The sequence below is a fragment of the Echeneis naucrates genome, chromosome 24, assembly GCF_900963305.1.
Source record: "Echeneis naucrates chromosome 24, fEcheNa1.1, whole genome shotgun sequence".
Classification (NCBI taxonomy): domain Eukaryota; kingdom Metazoa; phylum Chordata; class Actinopteri; order Carangiformes; family Echeneidae; genus Echeneis; species Echeneis naucrates.
In genome coordinates, this window is record NC_042534.1 from 13,808,794 (window position 1) to 13,831,170 (window position 22,377).

At 41.7% G+C, this 22,377-nt stretch overlaps 2 protein-coding genes across 2 annotated transcripts in view; both read right to left on the reverse strand.

Annotated features, from left to right (window-relative positions):
- Positions 1 to 497: 497 nt before the first annotated feature.
- On the reverse strand, positions 498 to 7,812 carry gtf2a1 (general transcription factor IIA, 1). The gene is made up of 10 exons (XM_029496409.1): positions 7,599 to 7,812; positions 5,718 to 5,819; positions 5,133 to 5,337; positions 4,818 to 4,882; positions 3,713 to 3,788; positions 3,392 to 3,513; positions 2,721 to 2,819; positions 2,060 to 2,362; positions 1,646 to 1,735; positions 498 to 613 (listed from the first exon to the last, which is right to left on the reverse strand). Exons 1-10 carry the CDS (start codon positions 7,626 to 7,628, stop codon positions 506 to 508), a joined length of 1,200 nt encoding a protein of 399 aa, XP_029352269.1. The 5' UTR covers positions 7,629 to 7,812; the 3' UTR covers positions 498 to 505.
- Positions 7,813 to 11,554: 3,742 nt separating this feature from the next.
- Positions 11,555 to 22,377, reverse strand: part of ches1 (checkpoint suppressor 1) — a 54,474-nt gene continuing 43,651 nt past the window's right edge. Inside the window, exons 5-6 of the mRNA XM_029496993.1 lie at positions 16,561 to 16,669; positions 11,555 to 15,467 (exon numbers count right to left, since the gene is read on the reverse strand). Coding sequence (XP_029352853.1) covers positions 14,912 to 15,467; positions 16,561 to 16,669 — 665 coding nt within the window. The 3' untranslated portion in view covers positions 11,555 to 14,911. The remainder of the gene's footprint in view (positions 15,468 to 16,560; positions 16,670 to 22,377) is intronic.

Sequence of the window (22,377 nt, forward strand, 5' to 3'; positions counted from 1 at the left end):
GCAGCAATCTCGACTGGTGGCACTAAGTTTGGACTTAAATGTAGATGCAAGTCAATCCAGTCAACCGACTACAGTGCATTATGATGGTATATATCATCTACGGGGGTTATAATGAATGACCTTTGACCTCCTGCGACAGGGCAGGTCGTGTCACCCTGGTCCACTGCACCTGTATGAAATGAAAAGCTTACTTTTAAAGCATGTGAATTCTCTCAGGAAAGGGGTAGAGAAGCCTGGAAGAGGAAGGAAAAAAGAGAAACAATGCTCCATTAACACAGGCTTTACCTTCACCTGTAAGTTTCTCATCTCGCTAGGCTAGTCGAGTATTTTTGACGACACCCAGATTTTTACAGTACCCTCACAGTCATTTGGGTTTGTCAGAGTTCTCAAAGACTCAGATTTCCTGAAATGAATCCAGTCACAGGATATGGAAGGAGATTGAAGTGTCCGTTAACTGGATAGAAGGAGTTACAGAGTTCCTGCTCCTGTTTTTTTTCCCCCTACTTCACCATTCAGCATCCCCAATGGCTTTGGAGAAGACATAGTCTCTCCCGTTCAGATTCATGATCCCGTCCTTCAGGTGGAATTTCCATTTGTTCTTACTTCTGTGAATCTGAAGAGCAGAGGGAAAGAAATGAAGGTTGTGGGCGTCAGGGACAGATGGACACTGTTTCAGCTTACAGTGGACAAGGGCTCTAATGTCTTTAGCCTATGCACCCAGAGCACTCAGTGGGCCACGTACACTGATATTCACTAGGGATAGCTTGTAGCACCACTAAATCTGCAGCAAATGGTGTTGTACTAAACTTGATACTAGAGATCAAAGTAAAAAGGTGCGTCAACCACAAACTGTAACGCAATATAGGATTAGGAAAATCTCCATTTTCTTCATGGCCGTAAAAACAGAGGACAATTTATGAGGCAGTTAGCACTAGCTTATCCCTTCGTGCATGACGGCCTTTACACAGGATGTGAAAAATATGTGAAAATCTCATTATCACTGGCAGTTTTGTTAAGATGGAAAAACATTCGTTTTAATCACGTCTGTTTTTTTTCTCCTTAAACTACTGAATTGCTTTGCAACAAGCCCCATTTGGTCTGACATGGACATTTACTTCTGTTGATATACCTTTGGACAAACTTTTAAAACCCAAAGTCAATGGGATCAATCCTGTATTCTTCTGATTTTATTGTGAATCTATAGTTTAGTCTAGACTTGGATAGTAAAATATTTAGAGCGTTAGTAAAAAGAAAAGGATGCCCACAATTACCTTTCAAAAGAATGAGCATAAGTCTTGATCAGATTAGGATAAAATTTTCACCTCTACCCAACTGTCTGTGTTTAAATTTTATTTAGTATTATGGTTTACAATGCTGTTTTATTTATGTGCTTCTTTGTTTTCCAATTTTGTGAGCTACTAATCCCTATTGCAAAGAACAGTAGTCTTCACTGAGTGTTATATGATTTGCTGAGGTTGTGTTGATTCTCAATATGAGGAGCACAGGGTAGCATTGTCAAAAAGAATATAGAATAACACAAAGGCATTAAAAAAAACTGCATCTGTATCACAAAGCAATTCAATATAAGGCACCTCTGTATTTAAACACCAGGCTGACTGTAATGTCTCAGAGATGAATTTCTTACCTTGTCATATTGGCACACCACTACATTCTCTGTATCAAATAGCTCCTGATCTTCTTCATCGCTGACATCATCCCCACTGTTCAGTGGCTCCTGGCAAAGGAAAAAAGAGGTTGAACAATGCTTTTTGTGTATGGGTTTTTCCAGTTGCAGGGAATCATGCTAATGAATGCAATGAATGGCCTGATGATAAAGAATATATCATTTTCATATCAGCACTTTTGACCACTTTAAGTTCCACCTGTCAAACTGTCACAGTAAAAGAAATGCGTGTGACAAAAACTTGACATTCATGTGAGCTGCCTTTTCAACAAATCGTCACCCAAGTGCTGCCTGAAACTAAGAATTTCTAACTCTGAAACGACAACATTCATCACTGATGATAGAGGGTGTTCTATATAGCTCTCTTGTACTCACCTCCTCCACCTGCCCATCCTCTCCTCCATCCTTGTCCTTCTCCTCCTCGTCATCCTCATCATACTCCTCCTCTTCATCCTCGTCCTCCTCTGAGGAGGTGTCTCCGGCTCCGTCCACCTGCAGCATCATCGGAGGCTGCTGTGCCTGAGGCTGGGGTTGACCCTGGGGTTGGTCTTGTTGCTGGGCCTGAGGCTGTTGAGGAGCCTGTGGTGCAGCTGCACCCTGGGCCTGCTGGATCTGCCGCACCAAAGCAGCTGTTTGTGCCTGACCAGGCTGCGGTGCCATGGTTGCTGCCTGCATCACCTAATGGGAAAAGGCATCCATCAAAAAAAAAAAAAAACACACTATGATGCTGGTTCAGCTTTGACATGTGATGGTCATTAATTTCATTAACTATCAGAGAGAAACTTTAGACACAGATTTGTATATTAAAAAAAGAGACACTAATTTATGCCAAACTTGCTTTAGGATTAAATCCAGCCTTCATCTGCATGAAATTTCGACACACTTCCATATATCCCTTTGATAATTTGACAAGTTTAATAAGGCAGGGAAATATGGCAAGAAATCAGCTTGGGTCATTAGAGAAAATGCAAGTGCATTAAAAACCTTCAGATACCATCAATATAATCTGTAATGAAGTAACTGGAGAAGTGCTGACCTGTGTGTTGCCTTGGACTTTGTTTGAAGCTAAAACAATCTGCTGTGGCTGGATTATGACTCCTGTTTGCTGGGGGCCTCCCTGCAGGGGAGCCAGGACCTGAACACAGAGTAAACAGTCCACATTTTATAGAAGCCTTCAAATTAACATTTGTTAAAGTAGTATTTTCTATGGGAATGATATCAAAAGTATGGTTAAGTCCCTAAAACTGCCTTAGTTTTTAAGCAGTTTTAAGGTGAGAGCTGAAAAGCAGAGCAGTCACTGAAGTCTTAAACTTAATTAAACCGTTTCTGCTTCATTTGAAGTAAAGGGTAGTCAGGTCATGGATGATTTTTTGAAAAGAGGTGCAGAGACAGCCCTTATAATTTCCCAGAATCATTTCATGTTTTTCATGGCATTTCATCTTTCATATTTCCAAACGTTGGTTCTTCCACTGCTTCAATGCCAGAGGACCCACAGCTATGCAGCTAAACTGCTTCTTTTAACCAAACGTGTCAGGGGCAGATTTATGGACTAATTGGACACTGTTACATAATGTAAGATGTTGATTGTCGCTCTGAAGATCAAAGTAAAAACACAGTACCTACAGCTGCGTGGCACTTACAGTCTGCATATTTTTTCTTGCTTTTTAACCAAAGATGCATGCCCCTACTTATGTGATTGGGGTGTACCTGTTGTATGACTGGTGCCTGCACGCCACCAGGCTGCATCTGCTGCTGCAGGAGGATCTGCTGCTGAGGCTGGATGATGTACTGAGCCCCATTGGGAGCACGGACCACCTGCAGGATCTGACCTGAGAGAACCACAGAGCCGGAAACAGATGAGTGTGTCTCAGCAGACATGGGCATTTAGAGCAGTTGGCGTTTTACATTACTAAGAGGTTTAAGTAATTGCAATCTGTGATTAAATTCAATATGACTATCCAGAAACATTTTGCCATGAGAAAATTAAACACAACATTATGAGCAGGGATGCTTGTCTGAGTGTTTTACCTTGGCTGGTGATGAGCTGTTGGTAAGGTGTGACCCCGGTGGGCAAAGCAAGTGTTGCTGCAGTGGCTGCTGCACTCTAGAGGAGAAAAGGAGAACACATAAAAAGGGTGACTGAAGTGAGGCTGTAATGAATCGCACACGTACACACAAACATTGGTCTGGAGGCGAAATAACATATCTAGCTGTGGCCTAAAGGATTAGATTTCTCAATGTGGATATAGGTGGTTGTTGAGGTGTACATACACTATGGACTTACCAAAATACACCCCAGGTACTTACATAGGCATTTATGCATGAATTCAATTTCTCGAGAGAATTTTTAATATTTATGAAACACTGCACTGCCTCTTCACAATCAAAGTACTAATATTCATATTCCCTTGGCTAATGTGATGAAAACAGCATTTACATGTGTTTTATCTCCCAGTTTTGATAGCGAAAGGTTGTGGTAAAAAAAAAAAAAAAAAAACTGGTTTACTACAGCAGCACAGATACAAGCGCTGACATTAACAGATGGCTTGTGGAACAAAAGTGTTGTTTCAGAAGAGTCAGTACAGAAGGGAAGAGGAGTGTTGATGCTTCATTGTGTGCAACCATCCACAGACGAACACAAAAGTACACACAAGTATCCACAAATGAGGCTCACTGGTCCTAGTTAGACAAAATTGAGTGTAATGGCAAAGAAAACCCAAAGTGTAATGGTCTCATATGAGGATTCAGGGTCTTTGGAGGTTAAATCCAGGTTATGAAACCAACATTACAAACATATTCCAATTTTGAACACTTATGTGTCTCTCCATATATAAATGAAAAGGTACTTGTAAGATTTACAGTTAAGTTCCCGGAATAGTGTGAAATTTGGCTTAATTTTATTGGCAAAATAGGAACTTTTATGAGCAAAACAACTAGGGTATGCAGCCATTTCAAATGAACTTCAAAGTTCTGCAGGCTTACTGCCACCTGCAATTCATCAACAGGTCCATTTATAAGCTCCAGTCACTGGGTTACATGCAGTGGTATAGTTTATAGTGTTAGTTATTTTTATATGTTCATACACCTAATCTATTATTTCCCATTCAACTTAAAAACACATATATATACTTACCATCCCCGTTGCACTTATAGGCTGAAGAAACTTGGAATCCTGAACAATGACTTGCTGCTGGGGAGCTGGGTTGAGAAAAATGTCATACATAAATAATATGAACATAAAAAAGAAATAACCTTCAAAGAGCAAAAGGTATGTACAATATCTGGAAACTGGGTGAGTCATTTAACAAGAATCATCCAATGAATGATTTATAAGAGTTTGCTTAAATGGAGGAAAATCCTTGCACAAGTTGGACAAATAATTGTGTTTTTGCAATGTGTAAAAAACATATTTTTGGCTGGTTATTTTAATAAGCTCGTGTCCACCAACCTTGCTGTTGCTGCGGGGGCAGAATGACTTGCTGGGCCTGTGCTGGCTGGGTCACTGGCTGGACTTGTTGGACCTGCTGAACCTGCTGCTGCTGCTGTTGCTGCTGCTGTTGTTGCTGCTGCTGCTGAGCAGCCTGCAGGGCTGCCTGCTCTTCAGTATGGAAACCATCTACTGCCTTGGACTGCAGCAGTTTGTTCTCCCACAGCTGAAGCATGGGGCAGAAGAAATAACAGCAGAAGCACATCATTTGTCAGGCTGTCTCCAAGAGTGCATTGCAAAAGCAAGGTTATAAATTTCTCAACAATCAGTTGTTAATTTAGTTGGCTGTGGAATTGGTTTAATATCATTGTTCAATCACAGGGCTTTAACAACTTTGTGGAGGAACACTTCCGCAATAAAAATAAATCCATCCAGGGTACTCTTCAACAGAAACGCACTAACTACAGTCAGTCTTCAGAGCAAACTGAAACTACTTTCTCTATCAATCTATAGCAGAAGATGAAGCACATCTCACAACACATGTGCACTAGTAATATATCTTCTGTAGTGGCTGTACACAGAAACAATAATGCTGAGGACAATTACCGTTTTCAGCTCCAGAAGCACTTGCTCATCCACTCCCTCGTCCAGGAACAGCTCTCGCACCTCGTTGATCACATCCTCAATCACAGACTTGTATAGTTTAGGCTATTAGGAACAGAAGAGATGACACATTAAAAAAAAAAGAAAGAAAAAAAGAAGCTAACCCCTAAACTTTGTATTTAAAGAAACAAAACAAAACAAAAAACACCCCACATCTGGTGTGATGCTTTTACCCACTGGGAACAACTTTTTACATAAAAATGATCATGCCTGCTGAATTACTAGAGATACAACAAAACAGTGGCATGTATGTTTAACAACCCGTAACAGGTGTTGCGCTGCGTTCCATTTTGACATGCCAAATAAGAATGAATGTGTACACTATGGCATCATCTGACATATAGGTTAACTCTCAAACTGATTCCCTGCTAATCCCTTGGATTACACTATAAGGTGTACTTATCTTTACATTTCAGCGTGCTGTTCTTATGGATTAGTATATGAACCCATTCTGAGGTGCAATGCAGAGCAGCAGGTATATTTGTGTCTATGTATACGACGTGTACAGTAATCCCCCACACAACAACAACAACAGCAGCAGCAGCAGCAGCAGCATCACAGCGCTCACTTGCACCATGACAAAGAGGCAGCTGCGGAGGAAAATCTAAAGGCGACATCAAGTCCGGAGGCCATCGCACCGCATTGTCCCGTCCCCCCCCTCCTCCTCCCCCGTGTCCGCAGCACGGCCTCGGTCTGTCCTTCCCTCCCCCTCGGCCTGTGCGCTCTCCACTATTTAAAGCACAGTCTGGTGTTTATATGTAGAGCCGGTGACGTAGCGTCGAGTAGCACCTTCCCATCCCGGGCAGTCTATATTAGAGAGCCAATATGGCTGTATAAAACCCAGGCAGCGGAAAGGAGGAGGGCCAGAACCGGAGAGAGCGGAGACGTGGAAGCCATTTTACGGAGCGGCGAACTCGCACGCTCGACAACCCCGCGCGTTGAGCAACAATGTGGCGGAATGTGAAGGAGTTTTTTCTTTTTACGGTGTGCTGTCTTATGAAGGCTCGGCTTAAAGTAAAAGCAGTATGGCCGTGTCGGCAGGGAGCAGGACAAAATCTGACATGAGATGGGTAAAGTGGTGGTTTGGGACGCTAACCTGCCGTCTGGGCGTGGAATGGTGGACAATGATGAGGCATTTGACTCAAACGTTGACGACTTTCGACTAAGGACACTTTAATTTTTCAGAACAAAAGCTCAAATCATGATGATGACGATGTGCTTTGCGTACATTTGTATTTTTCTCATAGAAATTACTACAAATAAACTATTTAGCTCAAATTCGCCATTGGTCCCTTTCTCGTCCATTCAAAAAGACACAAGTAATGCTTTGACCCTTGACTACCAGCACAGACATAAAAATACCGATGATCCATTTTTAACTCTGGACTTTACAGCTGAGACAAAATCATGAGCCCGCTGACGGCTAACTCCTGATACCTTCGTCCCTGACAAACAGTCCATGACTCAACTTCAGATTGCATATTCTCTCCACTAAAGATGGTCTTCTACACCATCGTACCTCCTAAAAAAACCCCCAAAAGGATACGTTACAGCTGCCTGTCTTCCATTAGCTACTGCTCCTACAAGGTGGCTTGATCTGAGAAGAACTCATTTCCAAAAAAAACTGATTAAAATGGCCGATTGACTCAACTTAAATCTCCCAGTTTTATTTGACCAGACTCTGAGGTGTTTGTAAAAAAAATAAATAAATAAAAATAAACAAGATTCATTTTTACTGCAACAAATAAAACCAGCTCGTCGACAGCTTTCCATTAACTTTACCCCCATTTCTCCCGCTGACAATCCTTAGAGATTGATCCTTACCACTGGGTTCGAGTTTGCCGAGCTCGCCATTATACGCGTAGTGTAAAAACCACACGGAAATAGGCGAGGAACAGAGCCAAAAATTACGAAAAACGAATTAAAACAACTGGGAACGGTATCTTAAAACAGCCGGCATTACTTTTGTAAATAAAACACAGTTTTGACGGTCTTATTTACAATCCCGGGCTGCGACTCCCCAGCCGTCCTCCTTCCGTCGTTGTCCTGCTTTATATACTGAGCGATGGAGCTGCGAGTGCGCGAGACATAGGGCAGGGTCAAGCTGCACACAACGCGAGATTTCGTGCGGAGCGTGACGACCGATGAATGCAGCTGGTGCTGGGAAATGTAGTCGACACGCAGTAAGCGGTAAATAATAATAATAATAATAATAAAAAAAAAAAAGTCCAGCTCAGCTTTCTAGCCATCGGCTGAATGATTGAGTTTTAAATTGAATTTGCTGATTGGGGTTCTCATCGAAATCATCATGTAACTACTAGAAACATTAATAGTAAAATAATATAGGTTAATATGGCATAGATAAAATTAATTTCTTTAACGCTTAAATAATGATATAGCCTACATATCAGCATACGTTTGGGCATTATTTTAGATATTTTGTTCAAAATATAACCCGTCCAATTTATTTGTATATTACTGGTAGTTTACACATCAATTCAGTACGGAATCCCTGAGGGCTAAGGTAAAGTAATCCAATTTTACATGTTCTTAGCCTTCTCAAATATTTTTTTCCTACTGTGGTTTTAGTAGTGTATCCAGTGTCTCACATCTTAATAACAGGTACAAACCATGTAAAGGATGAAGAGAAATTTGAAATAAAACAAAACTGTTATAATTTGAAATAGATGCAAAATATTTATTTATTTATGTATGTATGTATTTGTTTGTTTGTTGTAATACTCATTAAACCCATTTAGCATTTTGTAACACTGAGACTGCTGCCCCCGCAACCCAGAACATAAAAATAAATAAACAAATAAATAAATAAATAACAACAACAACAAAAGTCTTTTATGCAAAGGAGAGGATTCTAACTCAAACTGCGTTCCCCTCATACTCACAGTACTGTATTTAACCACCAGAGTAATTTTGCTTTCAGGAACTGAAAATATTTCAAATAGGATATTTTATTTATTGAAGTGTTATAAAAAATAAATCTAAAATAATTATTGAAATTAATTGAAAACATGCAATACATTTTTATGGATTGAACTTCCGTATAAGGGTATATAAAGGATTTAAAATGAACCCAACCTTGACCAATTACAACGTGTAAATGCAACAGTTTAAGGATAAATGTTATTCGTACTAGGAGGGAAATGGCTCCTTATACACTATCAAAGCATTTTATTAAGAACACCTGTACACCTGCTTATTTACACATTATCCATTCACACAATCATATAGCAGCAATGCAATGCATTTTTGCAAAGCTCCGCAGATACACAATACTCAGTGATCAAGCGATAGAAACGCCTGCCAATGTGAGAAGTCAAAGGAGAATAGTCATTCTGGTTTGAGCTAATGGGCTATGGCGAATCACTTAACCACAGAAACCTGAAACTGCACCGCGGGAAGTCTCACTAAAACTGGACAACTGAAGAGTGGAAAAATGTAGCCTGGTCTAATGAATCAGGATTTCTGCTGAGGCAGCAGATGGTTTCGGTCAGAATTTAGCATCAACAGCGTGAATCCACAGATGCAACTGGCCTCCATCAACAGTCAAGGCTGGTGGTGTTGGTGGTGTAATGGGGCAGGGATATTTTCTTGGCATTGGCTGCTTTGAGCCCTTTGGTATCCATGAATCACAGTTTTCATGCCACTGCCTCTCTGAATGTCATTCCTGACCGTGTTTATTGCTTCATAGCCACGGTTTACCATCTTCTCATATCTACTTCCAGCAGGATAATGATCCATGTCACAAAGCAAAAGTTGGTTGTGATCAAAATACTTCAGTGGCTTCCCCAGCCACCAGATATGAATCCAATCGAGCAGCAAATTGGCAGCATAAATTTGAAGCTGATGAATCAGCAGGGATTAATATGTTGAAAACATGTCAACATGGATCAGAATCTCAAAGGAAAGTTTCCAACATCTTGTGGCACGAAGAACTGAAGCCATTTAACAGCCAAGAGAGGAACTACCCACCTTAGTGACAGTATTTCATGTTTGTATGTCTAGATATCAACACTATAATTGCTTTAAAATGTGTAAAAGGGACAGCAGTCCCTGTTGTTGACTTTTCTAGAACCTGGATGACGCTCTGATTTGTTTTGCATTAGTTAAACAGTCTGTACAGAGAGCCTGTACAAAGTAGAATAAAATGAAATACCACCACTAATAGCCAGGATGGACAAAGTAGACCCATTGTGTAGGTGCCTGCTTTGGGAGTTGTCATGGCAACATGTGGCATTTTGATGGCAAAAATTTCAGTCCTGTTCATGAAAACTTTGTACAGTCTAACAGGTGCCCTTATGTGTGACTGGAGAGCACCTTTTCTGTAGTACCATCAGGCTACCACTAAAGGGTGACAACACTACATCTCCAGAACTCCCCCAAACAAGTCTCTCCCTCTCTCTCTCTGTCTCCTCCATGACGCACGCATGGACGCGCACAAACACACACCACGAACCATTCACTTTGTGCAGCACACAACTATTTTACATGTAATTCAATAAAGGGGGATTTAAGTACGTTGTTGGATGAGACATGTCTGTAGGTCTTGCCTGCTTAATCAAAAACACACCTTGAGTACCGGGGGAAAATTTCCAAAAACAATAAAGCTTTGCAATAAATGAAAACTGACAAGAGAACGTTACCTCCACTTCTGTCTCCATGGAAACTTGCCTCGCTGGTCATTCTGTGGATATGGAGGATATAGACCGGGGAACACACAGCTCTCTGTGCATCAATCCACTTAGCACTTCAGTGTGCCTCCTTTACGCCGGAATTGCTTTCATTACATTTATTTCCTTGAGGTGGAATTAAAGGCCTACCTGTCACTGGTGGGGATGTATTTTTGTCTCTGTGTGTAATCTATTTCTTTACAAAATAAACAAATAAAAGAAAGTGTTGTGAAAAAGATGATTGGAGTCTCCCGTTTGGTAGATGATTCTGTGAGATATGATCAGATATAAAACAGTGTTATCGACCGAATGTTGTCTCTACCTTTGAGCCAGTCTCTCGGTGTCTGGGTAGTATGATGCCCTCTAAAGATCTGGAGAAGGCACACTTTTTTCTCCCCCCACCCTCACCCCCTCTTCCTTTGCTGTAGTTGCATAGCAACAGAGGAGCTGCTATAGCTCCAGTTGTGTTGGTGGTGGGAGCGTGCTGCACAGGGAGGCACTGGCTCAAGATTAAGCCTGTCTCAGCTTCAATTATGAATGGGCTTCCACTGCCACACGGCTCCAAAATGGCACCACTCAAATTGATAAGACATTGAGGAATTCTTTGGTTCACTTAACTCTTTTACTTCTCCCCCTGAAGGCTGGGAGACGAGTTTGACTTTAATCAGAAGTATTGAACTTAAATGATTAGAGGAAGCAAATGAATAATTAACTGGCGGAAGAGGCACGGTTATGATAAGACCCTTGTTGATAGGAATATGTGAGGTTAATTATCGGGGTCAGTCTTGAGAGCAAATCAAAAAAAAAACCCAAAAAACTCTCCACTCCCACAACCAGCAAATGGAAGTCTGCGTGTGTTGTGTGATGAGGTAGTGAAAAGGAGGGGGGTGAGGAGGGGTGAAGGGCTTTCTGGTAAAGCTTTGCTGTACTCAACTTGGGAATTTTACAGAAAAAGGATTAAATTTGAAGTAACCATACACACTTTTTGATGGTCATTTAAACTTCCATCTATCAGCCAGTAAGGCTGTTATGAATACAAACTTTACTTTCTACAGTAGAGTCCAGCCCATCAGAACAGAACAGTCCAACTAATCTTCTGCAACTTGTATTTTTTATTATTGCAACCAACTGGAAGACAATACATCACATAAACATCATTGTAGTTTTTCAGAAAATGGAAAACAAAATAAAACAACATTTATATATTTTTGCCACGGTATTGGACAACGTTGATATTTACATGTAGTAATGAAATAGGACTTGAAATCATTCTTTGGCAATATGATTGCACAATAAGAAGAGAATTGAACATTTACTGAAAAAACCAACACCTGGGCGTACTCTGCATCACATCTCACAGATCAATAACAGTTTTGCATTTTGACATCTCTAACCTATGGCTTTCCAATATTCAGCTCAGACAGTCACCGAAAAAATAATGGCAGTATTGTAGATAATTTTGTCAGAGAGAAAACAAAACAGAAAATGAAAATGTGCATAAAACGTCAACAGATAAAAAATGGCAACTATATCTTTTGGAGCATTTCACTGAATGTTTGGCAGGTTTGAAAGAAACACTTGTCTTAGGGGCTTTTCAGGCAGTGAAGTATATTTACCTTGTTTTAAATTGTCCCAGGTATGTTTTTATGGGTTGCTCTGTTTTTACAGGACACGTGGGTCAGGAGTTCATCTTTCCTGTCGGTGTCGCTGAGTGAGTCAGAGGAAAAAACGGTGGTTGCTAGAGCAACACATACTCCCCTCGACATGCCTCTTGCCAACCGAACACGTTATTAGTCACCACAACAGTGGATTGTTACTGCAAATACAGCAGAGTACTTGACCTGGGCTGCGGGAGCACTCAGACAGATATCAGACAAGAGACGGATGGCACACAACAAGAACACTGACAGTGTCTCCTTTTCGCCTTTTCTATATGCCGGCATGGATACCATACAAAATGCAAAGCCAGTGATGCATGCTACAGGTGGCAAAAGACTGTACCAGTGGATGGGGCATGCATTTGTTTTCCAGCTTGGCTCGCTGACAGTGTTACTCAGTGTCTATTCAGCTTAAACAAAAGCTGTGTGACTCTGCTGCTTACAACCGAATGCAGCCAATGTTTCCTCCTACAAAGCTGCTTTTTATATACGCTGCATCTCTGCAGGTGAGGGGAAACAATAATACTTAAATGCATTGTTGTTTACTAGCAGCAGAGTATCTAGATCACTTCTGATGGGAAGGATGTCAGCTCATTGCTGCCGTGCCAATTTCAATCAAGTCAACGTCAATGATAAGTTGTAGAGTGGCAAAAAAAAAAAAAAAAAAAATTGCTGTAAGCAAGCTTAACATCCACAATGGCAAGTAGTACCTTTATTCAAGGGGTTAACAATACTGTATGTAGGTTAGAAAACAAACTTTTTTGTGTCTACATTCCTCTTTAATTTCGATTCGTCTCCCAAGTAGCCTTTGTGGAGATATGAGGTTCTTTCAGGAGACCTACAAAGTTTCCCATGCCCATCGGATCCAAACATTTACACTGAACAATGCTGATGGAAAATAAGGACACATGTACATATACACACGGGAGAGAAATAAAAACAACACTGTTATAAATAAAGACAGGTAACGTTCTGTCAAAACGTGTCAGAGACATGACAACAGAGGTACTGAGGGCAGGCAGGCAGGCAGGCACAATGTTAAAGGGTGTGTGTTCCCGGGCACACAAACTCACACACTCTACAGACGTGTTCTGAAATAACACTGGGGTTAACACTGAACACCTAAAAATCACTGTACAGGCAGAAGAAGACGGAAGCCTACCCCTAAGAGGTGATACAGCTGGCCTACATAGCCTGAACCTGAAGCCCAGAGGTGGCACCCTTGGGCCTCTAATTGCAGAGTGATCTCCCACGGTCCTCCCTGAAGACGTGTCTTTGAAAGCCCGCTCAAAACAGAAACCAAAAGATTCAAATGATAAAAAAAAAAACTAAAAATTAATTAAAAAACAACAAAAAAAACAAAAAAACAAAAAACAAAACAACCCCACCGCCCAAAAATAATAATAAAAAAAAAGAACTCCAATATAATCACGGGTATAAGAATTGGCGGCAAAACTTTTTTTCTTTCCTCTAGGATCAAGATTTATATGAAAATAAGTCATGCTTCATGCTAAATACATTGTTTATCTTACATGATCTTTGAATAAAAAAGATTTGCTTTTTATCTTATTTACAAGCACCCATGCAATATAACTGAGAAAGTCCTGCAGGTCAAATTGCTTCAATTAAGAAAGGAAAAAAATAAAATATTTTCTAACCTTTTTACAGAGTTGTCCACACGGGACAAATTGCTTATATCTTTATGAGGGTAGAGTGAGGGTAAACAGACAAACAGAAATCTAAACCCACAGTTTATGTATATAGTTTCTTTGACATTGTCAAATGAATAGGAAGGTGTGGTAGCTACTGGTAGCTACGATATCTATACCAGGTGTCTACGTCTATGGACAGAAGTACTGGGGAAGTTTAAGGGACGTTTACATTATGCAACAACAACAACAAAATGAAGGAGATATTGCCTCAGACCCGGCACGCTATCCATCTCTATGGTGATAAACATGACCATTTTTTTTAAATTTTAATATATCTATTCTTAAATACTATGAGTGCTCTTGAAATAAACCATGTCTTTACCCATGATGCTTTTATTATAAGTGGCGTAAAATAATCTGAAGTGCATGAATATATATCACATTGGGTTTTACAATTATTTTGACGCTTAAGGTCATTCTCTCTAGCTCTTCTTTAGTACTATGCCTTCTTTTTTTTCTCTTTTTTTTTGTCAGCTGTCATATCGGCTACATGAAGCAACCTGGTCGCTTATCTTTGGCACAGTCTCACATTTGTGCTCGTGGATGTAGGAGAGTGATGCCAGCGAGCGGCTGAGAGAGGCTCTAAGTTTTGTTAAATAGGCTGGTCTCGTCGGCTCTGTTTTTGCTGGCATCACTGTAAGATTGCTACAGATTCACATAGAAACAAACAGGTAAGACAAACAGCCATCTTCTACTCCTGTACTGTACGCTCCTCCAATGTGATTCAGTTTAGTCGTGTTCAACTTGTCCTAATTAGTGACAAAACATGCTTTTTTTATGGCTTTCATCCCCTTTTAAACAACAAAAACAACAAAGACACATGAGAAATACCCATTGATGTTAGTGTTGCTGAACATGTAGGAAAACATAGATTTTTGATATTGCCACAAATAAGTAGGATTCACCTAATGCCCTGCAGATAGATAGAGGGAGATGAGAATTGTCCGTTGAGACTAATGCTGTTGCAACATTACCTGTTGACCTATTTGTGTATTGTATATGTGTCTGTGTGTTAATGTGTGTGTGCGTGCTTTGAGCTGTGTGTGTTTGCATGACTATGTAGTTGTTCTATGTTTGTCTTAGTTTCTCAGGGCCTCTTTCTGCTCCTTCTGGCCCTTGGCGGTGCGGTTTGTGATGTTGTTGAGGCAGGCTCTGACCCCTGCCAGGTGGAGCAGCGACCCCGCCGCCTCCTTCATCTCCTCATCATCGCTCTCCGGCGGCTTCTCCACCGCTGCCGCACGCCGCTTCTTCAACGGCAGTGTGTCGCTAACGCCCCTCGCTCGGTTTTTGGTCCAGGGCAAACTGCTTCCTGCCAGAGTCCCAGCTCCCACCCCCAAACTACGTCTTTGTCCGCGTAGGGGCTGCTGGGTAATGAAGGTAGCAGCGGCAGTGGTGACATGAGAATCCAGGGGGATCTCCCGGGGCTCAGGTTTGACGTCTGATTGGATCTCCACGGCGATGATGTCGTCGTCATCCAGGGGGGAAGAAGGGGCCGCGACCTGGGAGGAGCACAGCCTGCTGGGGGACTTGGCTGTGCTGTAAGTGTGGTCATCCTGGAGGTCCTCACTGCAGGGTGGAGGAGAGTAGCGGGATGGGCTCTCCTGTCCTCGGCTTAGATAATCTCCTAGGGATGATCTGTATGAAGTAAGGACACAGGACGGGTAGAGAATATTGTTACTCCTGCTGTCACACAGCCAGCCAGGTGGCCCGCCTGGCTGCACACTCTACTACCCTGAAGCTGCTCCAGTTTGCTCTGCATTTGGCTAGAAAGCAAAAAAAAAAAAGTTCATCTAATAATCAACCACCCACAAATAGCCCCCTTGTGTGAAATATTTCCCAGGTCACATTAAAACCTGATATTTCCACAAAAGAGCCGACCTTTCCTTTATAAGCGAAATTTTAGATTGCCACCAATGCACTTTTCAAATGGTAGTGTATACTGAGCAGCTCTCGCACTCCCTACGGTTGTGGAACTTGCTCAGCACGTAAAGGACCTTGGCTATGCTGAAGTCAGATTCACACAGTGATGATTCTGCGGCGAAGCCGTTTGACCACTGTCCACGTATACGTTATTTTGCTCCACATATTTACTCTATTTGACACATTTCTCTGTGAGGCATTAAAGGACAGGTGTGTATTCAGCCAACCAATAAATCAAAAGGAGCAGTGTGCCCTGTCCCCTGGACATTTCCTCCCTTCAGGATGAGAGGGTTGGCGTATTAATATCTTATAAGAAAAACATGCACCGTTGCAATGATCAAAAATTCACTGCATACCTTTACTGAGCATTTGGAAATGTTTAATTCATTATGCAGAGGAGACCATCATACTCTTATGCTCCTGTGATGGATGTGCATGTCCATGCATGCTCCGAAACCTTTTTGAATCACATGGGCCTCTCCCACTAATAAACCTGTTTGTGTGTGTGTGCATGTGTGTGCATGTGCAAAACCGTTATATAAACACAGCTGGATAAAATGTTCTGCACGGCAGGGAGGGTATGACTTTTGAACACAATAAAGATATAATTATGTAAACTATCAGTGGAAAATTTCAGTGAAAGGTTTGAATTGTGTTGGCATGCTTTCTTTTGTGTTTGTTTGGAGGCTACTGGTTGTGTGTACGTAGGTAAGGGTGTGTCTGTCTATGTCTGTGCGGGAATGCTTTTGAACAGGGAAAAGCCCTGGCTGACATTAATTATATAGTTGAGGGTAAAAAGTTTACCAACCTGATGGCCGAGGTTCTGCTCCCCACAGGGCTTACAGGTAGGGGTCTGATCACAGGAAAGAGGGCCTGGCTCCTGACACGGGCGCCATTTTGGATAACACCGCGAGGAACTAAAAGAGAATGCAGGAGATACAAGGGGTTACATTCGATAAAAGCACAGATCCATTCCACATGTATCAAAGTTATTCCTGAAGACTGAAGGAAAACAACGCAGGGAGCTTCTACCAAAATGCATTTGAACCCCAATAAGACTCGGGAGCAGCTCAATGAGCATTCACTGTCCGTCTGAGGAGGTCAACAGGGCAATATTGATGAGCAAGGCAAGGTTAAATTGAGCGGGAAAGCGTCATAAATGAGTTAAGGTGCTGCAAGTCATTCAATTACCAACGACCGCTGGGCTAGGCTAAATCCAGCCTGTCTGATGCTGTGGGCTGAACAGCAGGCGGCTGGAACTTCAAGAAAGATAACACAAATTGCCATATTTGCTGTTTGACCAAGAACCTGTCATTCAAAATTGTTTTGTTTATTAACAGACAAAAAAAATCAACAAATATTCAGGAAGTGGGACACTTTTGGCACGTTGCTCAAATAACTACTCTGTTAATTAATCAAATAGGAAACAATTGTTTTAGCTTTAGGTTGATGCATCACTTCAGCATAAACTGTCTTCATCATGTCCCACAGGTGAGTGAGCCGAGTTGACCTCCAGGAGAGGAGGTGTTGTAGATCCAGAAAGAAAAGGTCAAATAGTCAGAGTTTCAACACAAGGCGGTTGTCAGCAGTAGCCAGACAGGAAGGGCCCTGGTCAGGGAGGAGTCCATGGCTCAGCAGGTTTCATATAAACTGGAGTACCTGCCAGAAGGACAACTGTCTCACCAGCAATCCATTGAAGTACCATTTTTCTCCTTTGAATGAACAGACATCTGGCAAACCCACCTGGAGTTTACAAAAAGCTGTTTCTCTGATCTAATGAGACAAAAATTGAATCCTCAGGGCTGAAAGCCACATGCATTTCAACAGGCAAAAACCAGATGCCGTTGTTCACCTGGAGTCACCACACTGCAGCGCCATGCTGGCACCGTTGTTCGAATGGGGCCAAATGAAGAAAAGACAATAGTGTGGACTAAAGAGTCACCTTCCGGCAACACAACACCCCGAGCCACACTTCCAGGATAATAGACAGGCTTTGGTGGAAATCCCTGAATGTCCTCGAGTGGCCCACCCAAAGCCCACACTTGAAGCCATTTGAAAATCTATGGGGAGAGCTGAAAATCACAGGTTACTAACGCTGCTGATCCAGTCTGACAGCTGGTAGTCACAAGGCTTAAAGCCGCCATTGCTGTCAGTGCAAGTTCTGCATATTGCAGTGATACCCAATTTTGGATTTTTAATACTTCTGCTGTGAAGTAATATTACACAGTTTGGGAAATACGCTTCTGAGCATGATGGCGAATGAGTACGCTGAAATCACCCTGTGCATACGCTAAAAAATGAAACAGAGTTAGAAGCCTGTTAGCGTAGCTTAGCGTAAAGACTTGAAACAGGGGTACCACAAGTTGTTTTATACTTTATATATATATGGAATAAATAAACCATATGTAAAAGTTTTTTGATTAACTTTAAACGTCCTGATTGATTCTGTTTATGTTGGCTGTTTTCCATTTCCAGCCTTTAAGCTAAGCTAACAGGCTATATGCTACAGTGTTATATATGTATATTTCATTTACACAATAAGAGAGGTATCAATCTTCTTGTCTATCTCTCAGCAAAGAAATGAATAAGTGCATTTTCCAAAATATCATCTATTACCTCAGAAAATGTCCTTCTCTTGCCATTATGATACAGAGAAAACAGTGAATGAGAAACCTGTATTAAAACCTGAGACTCTATAAAGACATAAAATTAACCTACTTTACCCAGAAACTGCTTAAAATATTACAGTTTGGTTTCCAGTGTGTCCACTGAGACATGGGAACATTTTTCTGGTTCAAACCCAACAGTGTCTCATGATAAAAACACTTTAGAATAAAACAAACATTAAGATCCTCCACTGTAAAAAATTAAAAAATTAAAAAATTAAAATATTTCTTTCTTCGCTTCAGACTTTCCATCAAGGTCAAACTCATGCTTCTGGTTTCCTAGTTGTGAAAATGCCTGTCCTGAAAAGACCATTTTCACAAATGTACATACTTTTAACATTGGAAGGGCAAGAACAGAAGAAAAAAGAAAAAGGAACAGAAGAGAACAAAAGAGAGGAAGAGAAAGAGAAGAGAAGAGAAGTGTGCGTACATGTCAGCCAACAGCTCTTATTACTCAGGGCTGGCTGCTCACCACAGCCATCCCTGTTCACTAAAACAGCTGTCATTTTCATCTCTGGGGTCAGTTTGCATTTCACAAATGATGGCCTGCTGTTTGCTTTGTTTGCTGCAGAAGCATTTGTTAAGGTGTAAATGCTTAAAACATTTTCTCACAGCATCAATCTGCTGCAGCTGAATCTTTTTCTTTTTTTGCCTCTAAATCTTATGCCGATACAGTAAATTTATAATCGATGGTATGAGGGAAGATATAATTTGCCCTGGGCACCATGAGCTCAGTATTATTATAGTATTAGTATTAGTATACAGTATTATTCTGTATTAAAATACAAATAGAAGATGTAATGACAAAGCCCCGAACAAAATAATCCCACATTGTATATTTGATTCATGCTGTGATACACAAAGATGAATTATGATAGATCTGTTTGTCATTTGTCGTTGTTAGTGTGTTTCTGTAGCCTTTCCCCGACCGGCTGTGTCCACAGTAATCTTATTGACTCCAGTTAGTGTGGCTCTGCCCCTGATATCTCCAGCTCTGCTCTCCATAACCTTATAAGTAAGTCCCTGCACAGAGTCTCTTTTGTAATCTTGATCACTTGCTGCATGGTTGTGCGTGTGCGTGTGTGCATGTGTGTGTGTGTATGTCTGTGTGGGCAGTGAATTAGGTCTCCCCGGGTTGACATGCGCCCACCCCTCCTTCCCCACCTCTTCCACAAGTCAGGCTTTGGGTTGCCATAGCAACGACTCCACTTCCACATGCCACAGAGTGGTAGATCATGCACCAGCAGAGAAAGTGATAGGGAGAAGGAGAGAGAAATATAGATAGAGAAAGAGAGACAGAGTGACAGAGAGAGAAAAGGGGGAAAGGAAATACCAGGCTCTGTTTGACATGGCCTCTCATAGCTCAACCACACACTGCTGACCACCAGTGTTTACCCTAGATACACACACACACACACACACACACACACACACACACACACTTCCCATGCGCGAGCGAAAGACAACTCTTCTCTTGTGCTCTGTATCTTTACCTCCTGACTTTGCTGTTTGAATTTCTCAGCAAACGCTTCTCTTTGTCTTTCTAATTCAGGACTCTCTAGTTGATTTCTTTCTCTCTCTATCAGTCTCGCTGTCATTCTATGTATAGTGGTGACTCATATCTCCAACCGAGCATGCACGCTGTCTCTGCAGGTAAAAAGCCTGGGACATATGCTGAGGAGGTGAGGTGACAAACTAAGCAGGGAAAGATCAGGCAGCGCTCCCAAAAGCCCGTACTCACTCACTGAGATTGAGATGGAGCAATACATTTTACAAGCTCAGAGCAATAAACAAAAAACACTCGGCTTGATAGCAGAGAGCAGGATGTGCCGAGGGAAAAAAAATGTAAATACAGAAGAGGAGAGGTGTTTGTCTGCATCTCTGCCTTTTTCTTCAAAAGAAAATATCCTTTAGCCTGTCTTGTTTCCTACGTCTGGTCAGCTGCTCTGCCTTTTCTGTCTCCTTCCTACGTCTTTGCCTGCCGCTCGTCTCCCTCCCTCCCTCGCTGCCTGCCTGCCTGCCTGCCTGTTTTCCAGGGCAAGCGGAGCTCTCAGCTTCCCTCCCATCTCTGCTCTCGTGTGCCATATACACACTGAGCCTTCTCTGCTCTCCTGTTAAATGAGTTCCACATGGCTCTGCAGGCTGCAGTCTCCACGGCCGGCAGAGGAGCCGAGCAGACAGCACATGCAAACACATGTGATGTGAACTCACACACACACACACACGGCCCAAAGGTTCAAAGGTCACCTCCAGCAGACCTTGAGAACACACCCATTTAAAAGTGGCCCCTTGCTCAGTCAGTCAAAACACCCTGACACACCCCTCCCCTCCTGTCCGTTGGCCTGCTTGGCTGCCGCGCGTTAAACTGAGTACACTCTGAGGGCAGGGTATATACTACAGTGTCTGACTGGCTGGCTGGCTGGATCACTGACTGACTGGATTGCTGGTGGGCTGATGTTGCTGGCAGTTTAACTAGATGGCTAACTGGCTTCTGTATCTGGCACTCCAGCTGAGTGTTTAAGTGGTTGGCTGAGTGACATGTGCTATGACTTCAAGGGGTGAGGCAAAATAAAAGCACATTTATTTACTGAAACTGAATGAGCATCTGATACGTTGCTACAAACATTCATTCATTTTCCACCGCTTATCTGTTTCCAGGTCACGGGTGGTGCTGGAGCCAATCCCAGCTCACACTGGGGGAGGGGCAGGGTACACCGTGGACAGGTCGCCAGTCCGTCACAGGGCCAACATACAGAGACAGACACACAACCACTCACACTCAGACCGACAGACAATTTACAACCACCAGTTAACCCAAACATGATGTTTTGGATGGATGGTGGGAGGAAGCCCACATAGAGATGTTGGAGAACATAGAAATTCCACACAGAAAGGCTCCAGGCCTGGGAACTGAACCTACGACCTTCTTGTTGTAACCACAACACCACCAGCCTGCCCTGCTACAAACATGGGTATCACAAATATCAGGTATGATGCTCAGCAGCCAATTTATTCTCATATAAATCACATCCCTGCTGTTTGGATTGAACTTTTCCAATTGCTTTTCTTTGATGCAGTTTGCACATTTTCTATGACCTTTTTGATCATATCAAAGGAAATCAAACCTTTTGTTCTGCTATTTGGGCAAAGATGATTTGGGATAGTGGCTGTTTAAAAAACGTAAAGGGGTCTCCCAATTGATTTTACCCATGAAGTTCAGTTTATTCTTCGTGGAGGAGTGGAAATTCAGCCAGTGAAAATAGTTCAGTGTAAGCTGAATGTCACATGTGGCTCTGGAGTAAGCCAAAAAATAACCTAGAAGGTCTCACATATGCATGCATTAGAAAACTGGGAGTGTGAGAGGTTTGACAGACACACACTTCAAAGTCTAATGATATACAGTTGAGTTGCAACATGGAATATCATAGCATTGAGGAGCAATGGGGGTTAAAGTGCTGATTGTCAGGCTTTTTTGATTAATGTCAAATGCCTCCAATCACTCTGTAATGAATGACTCTGAAGTGTTTACATTTGGTAAAAGTTTTAATTATTGTGTTCTCCTTTTGGCGGAATGTCAAGTATAAGTATCCTTTACATCAGCAAGGGACATTTTGGTAAGTGGATACATTTACTTGACTGCATTAATTATACAACTATTAGTTACTGTTGGTTTTTAAGAAAAGTTACATTATTATAATATCTGAACATCTTTTATTGTGGACACATTAACAAATATGCTGAATTTTCATAGCTGGTTTAAAGGGGAGTTAATATTAGTATTTTTATAAACTTTTGGGTACTTGCACTTACTGTGTAACAATGCATTGTATTTTATTAGCTGATTACAAATTAAACTGAAGCCTGTAGTGCAACTTATGAAATGTGTGAGAATCAGTACAAATACTTAGTAGAATAAAATGAAACACTGAGTTCAATCTGCCTCTTTCCTGCTTTCTGTA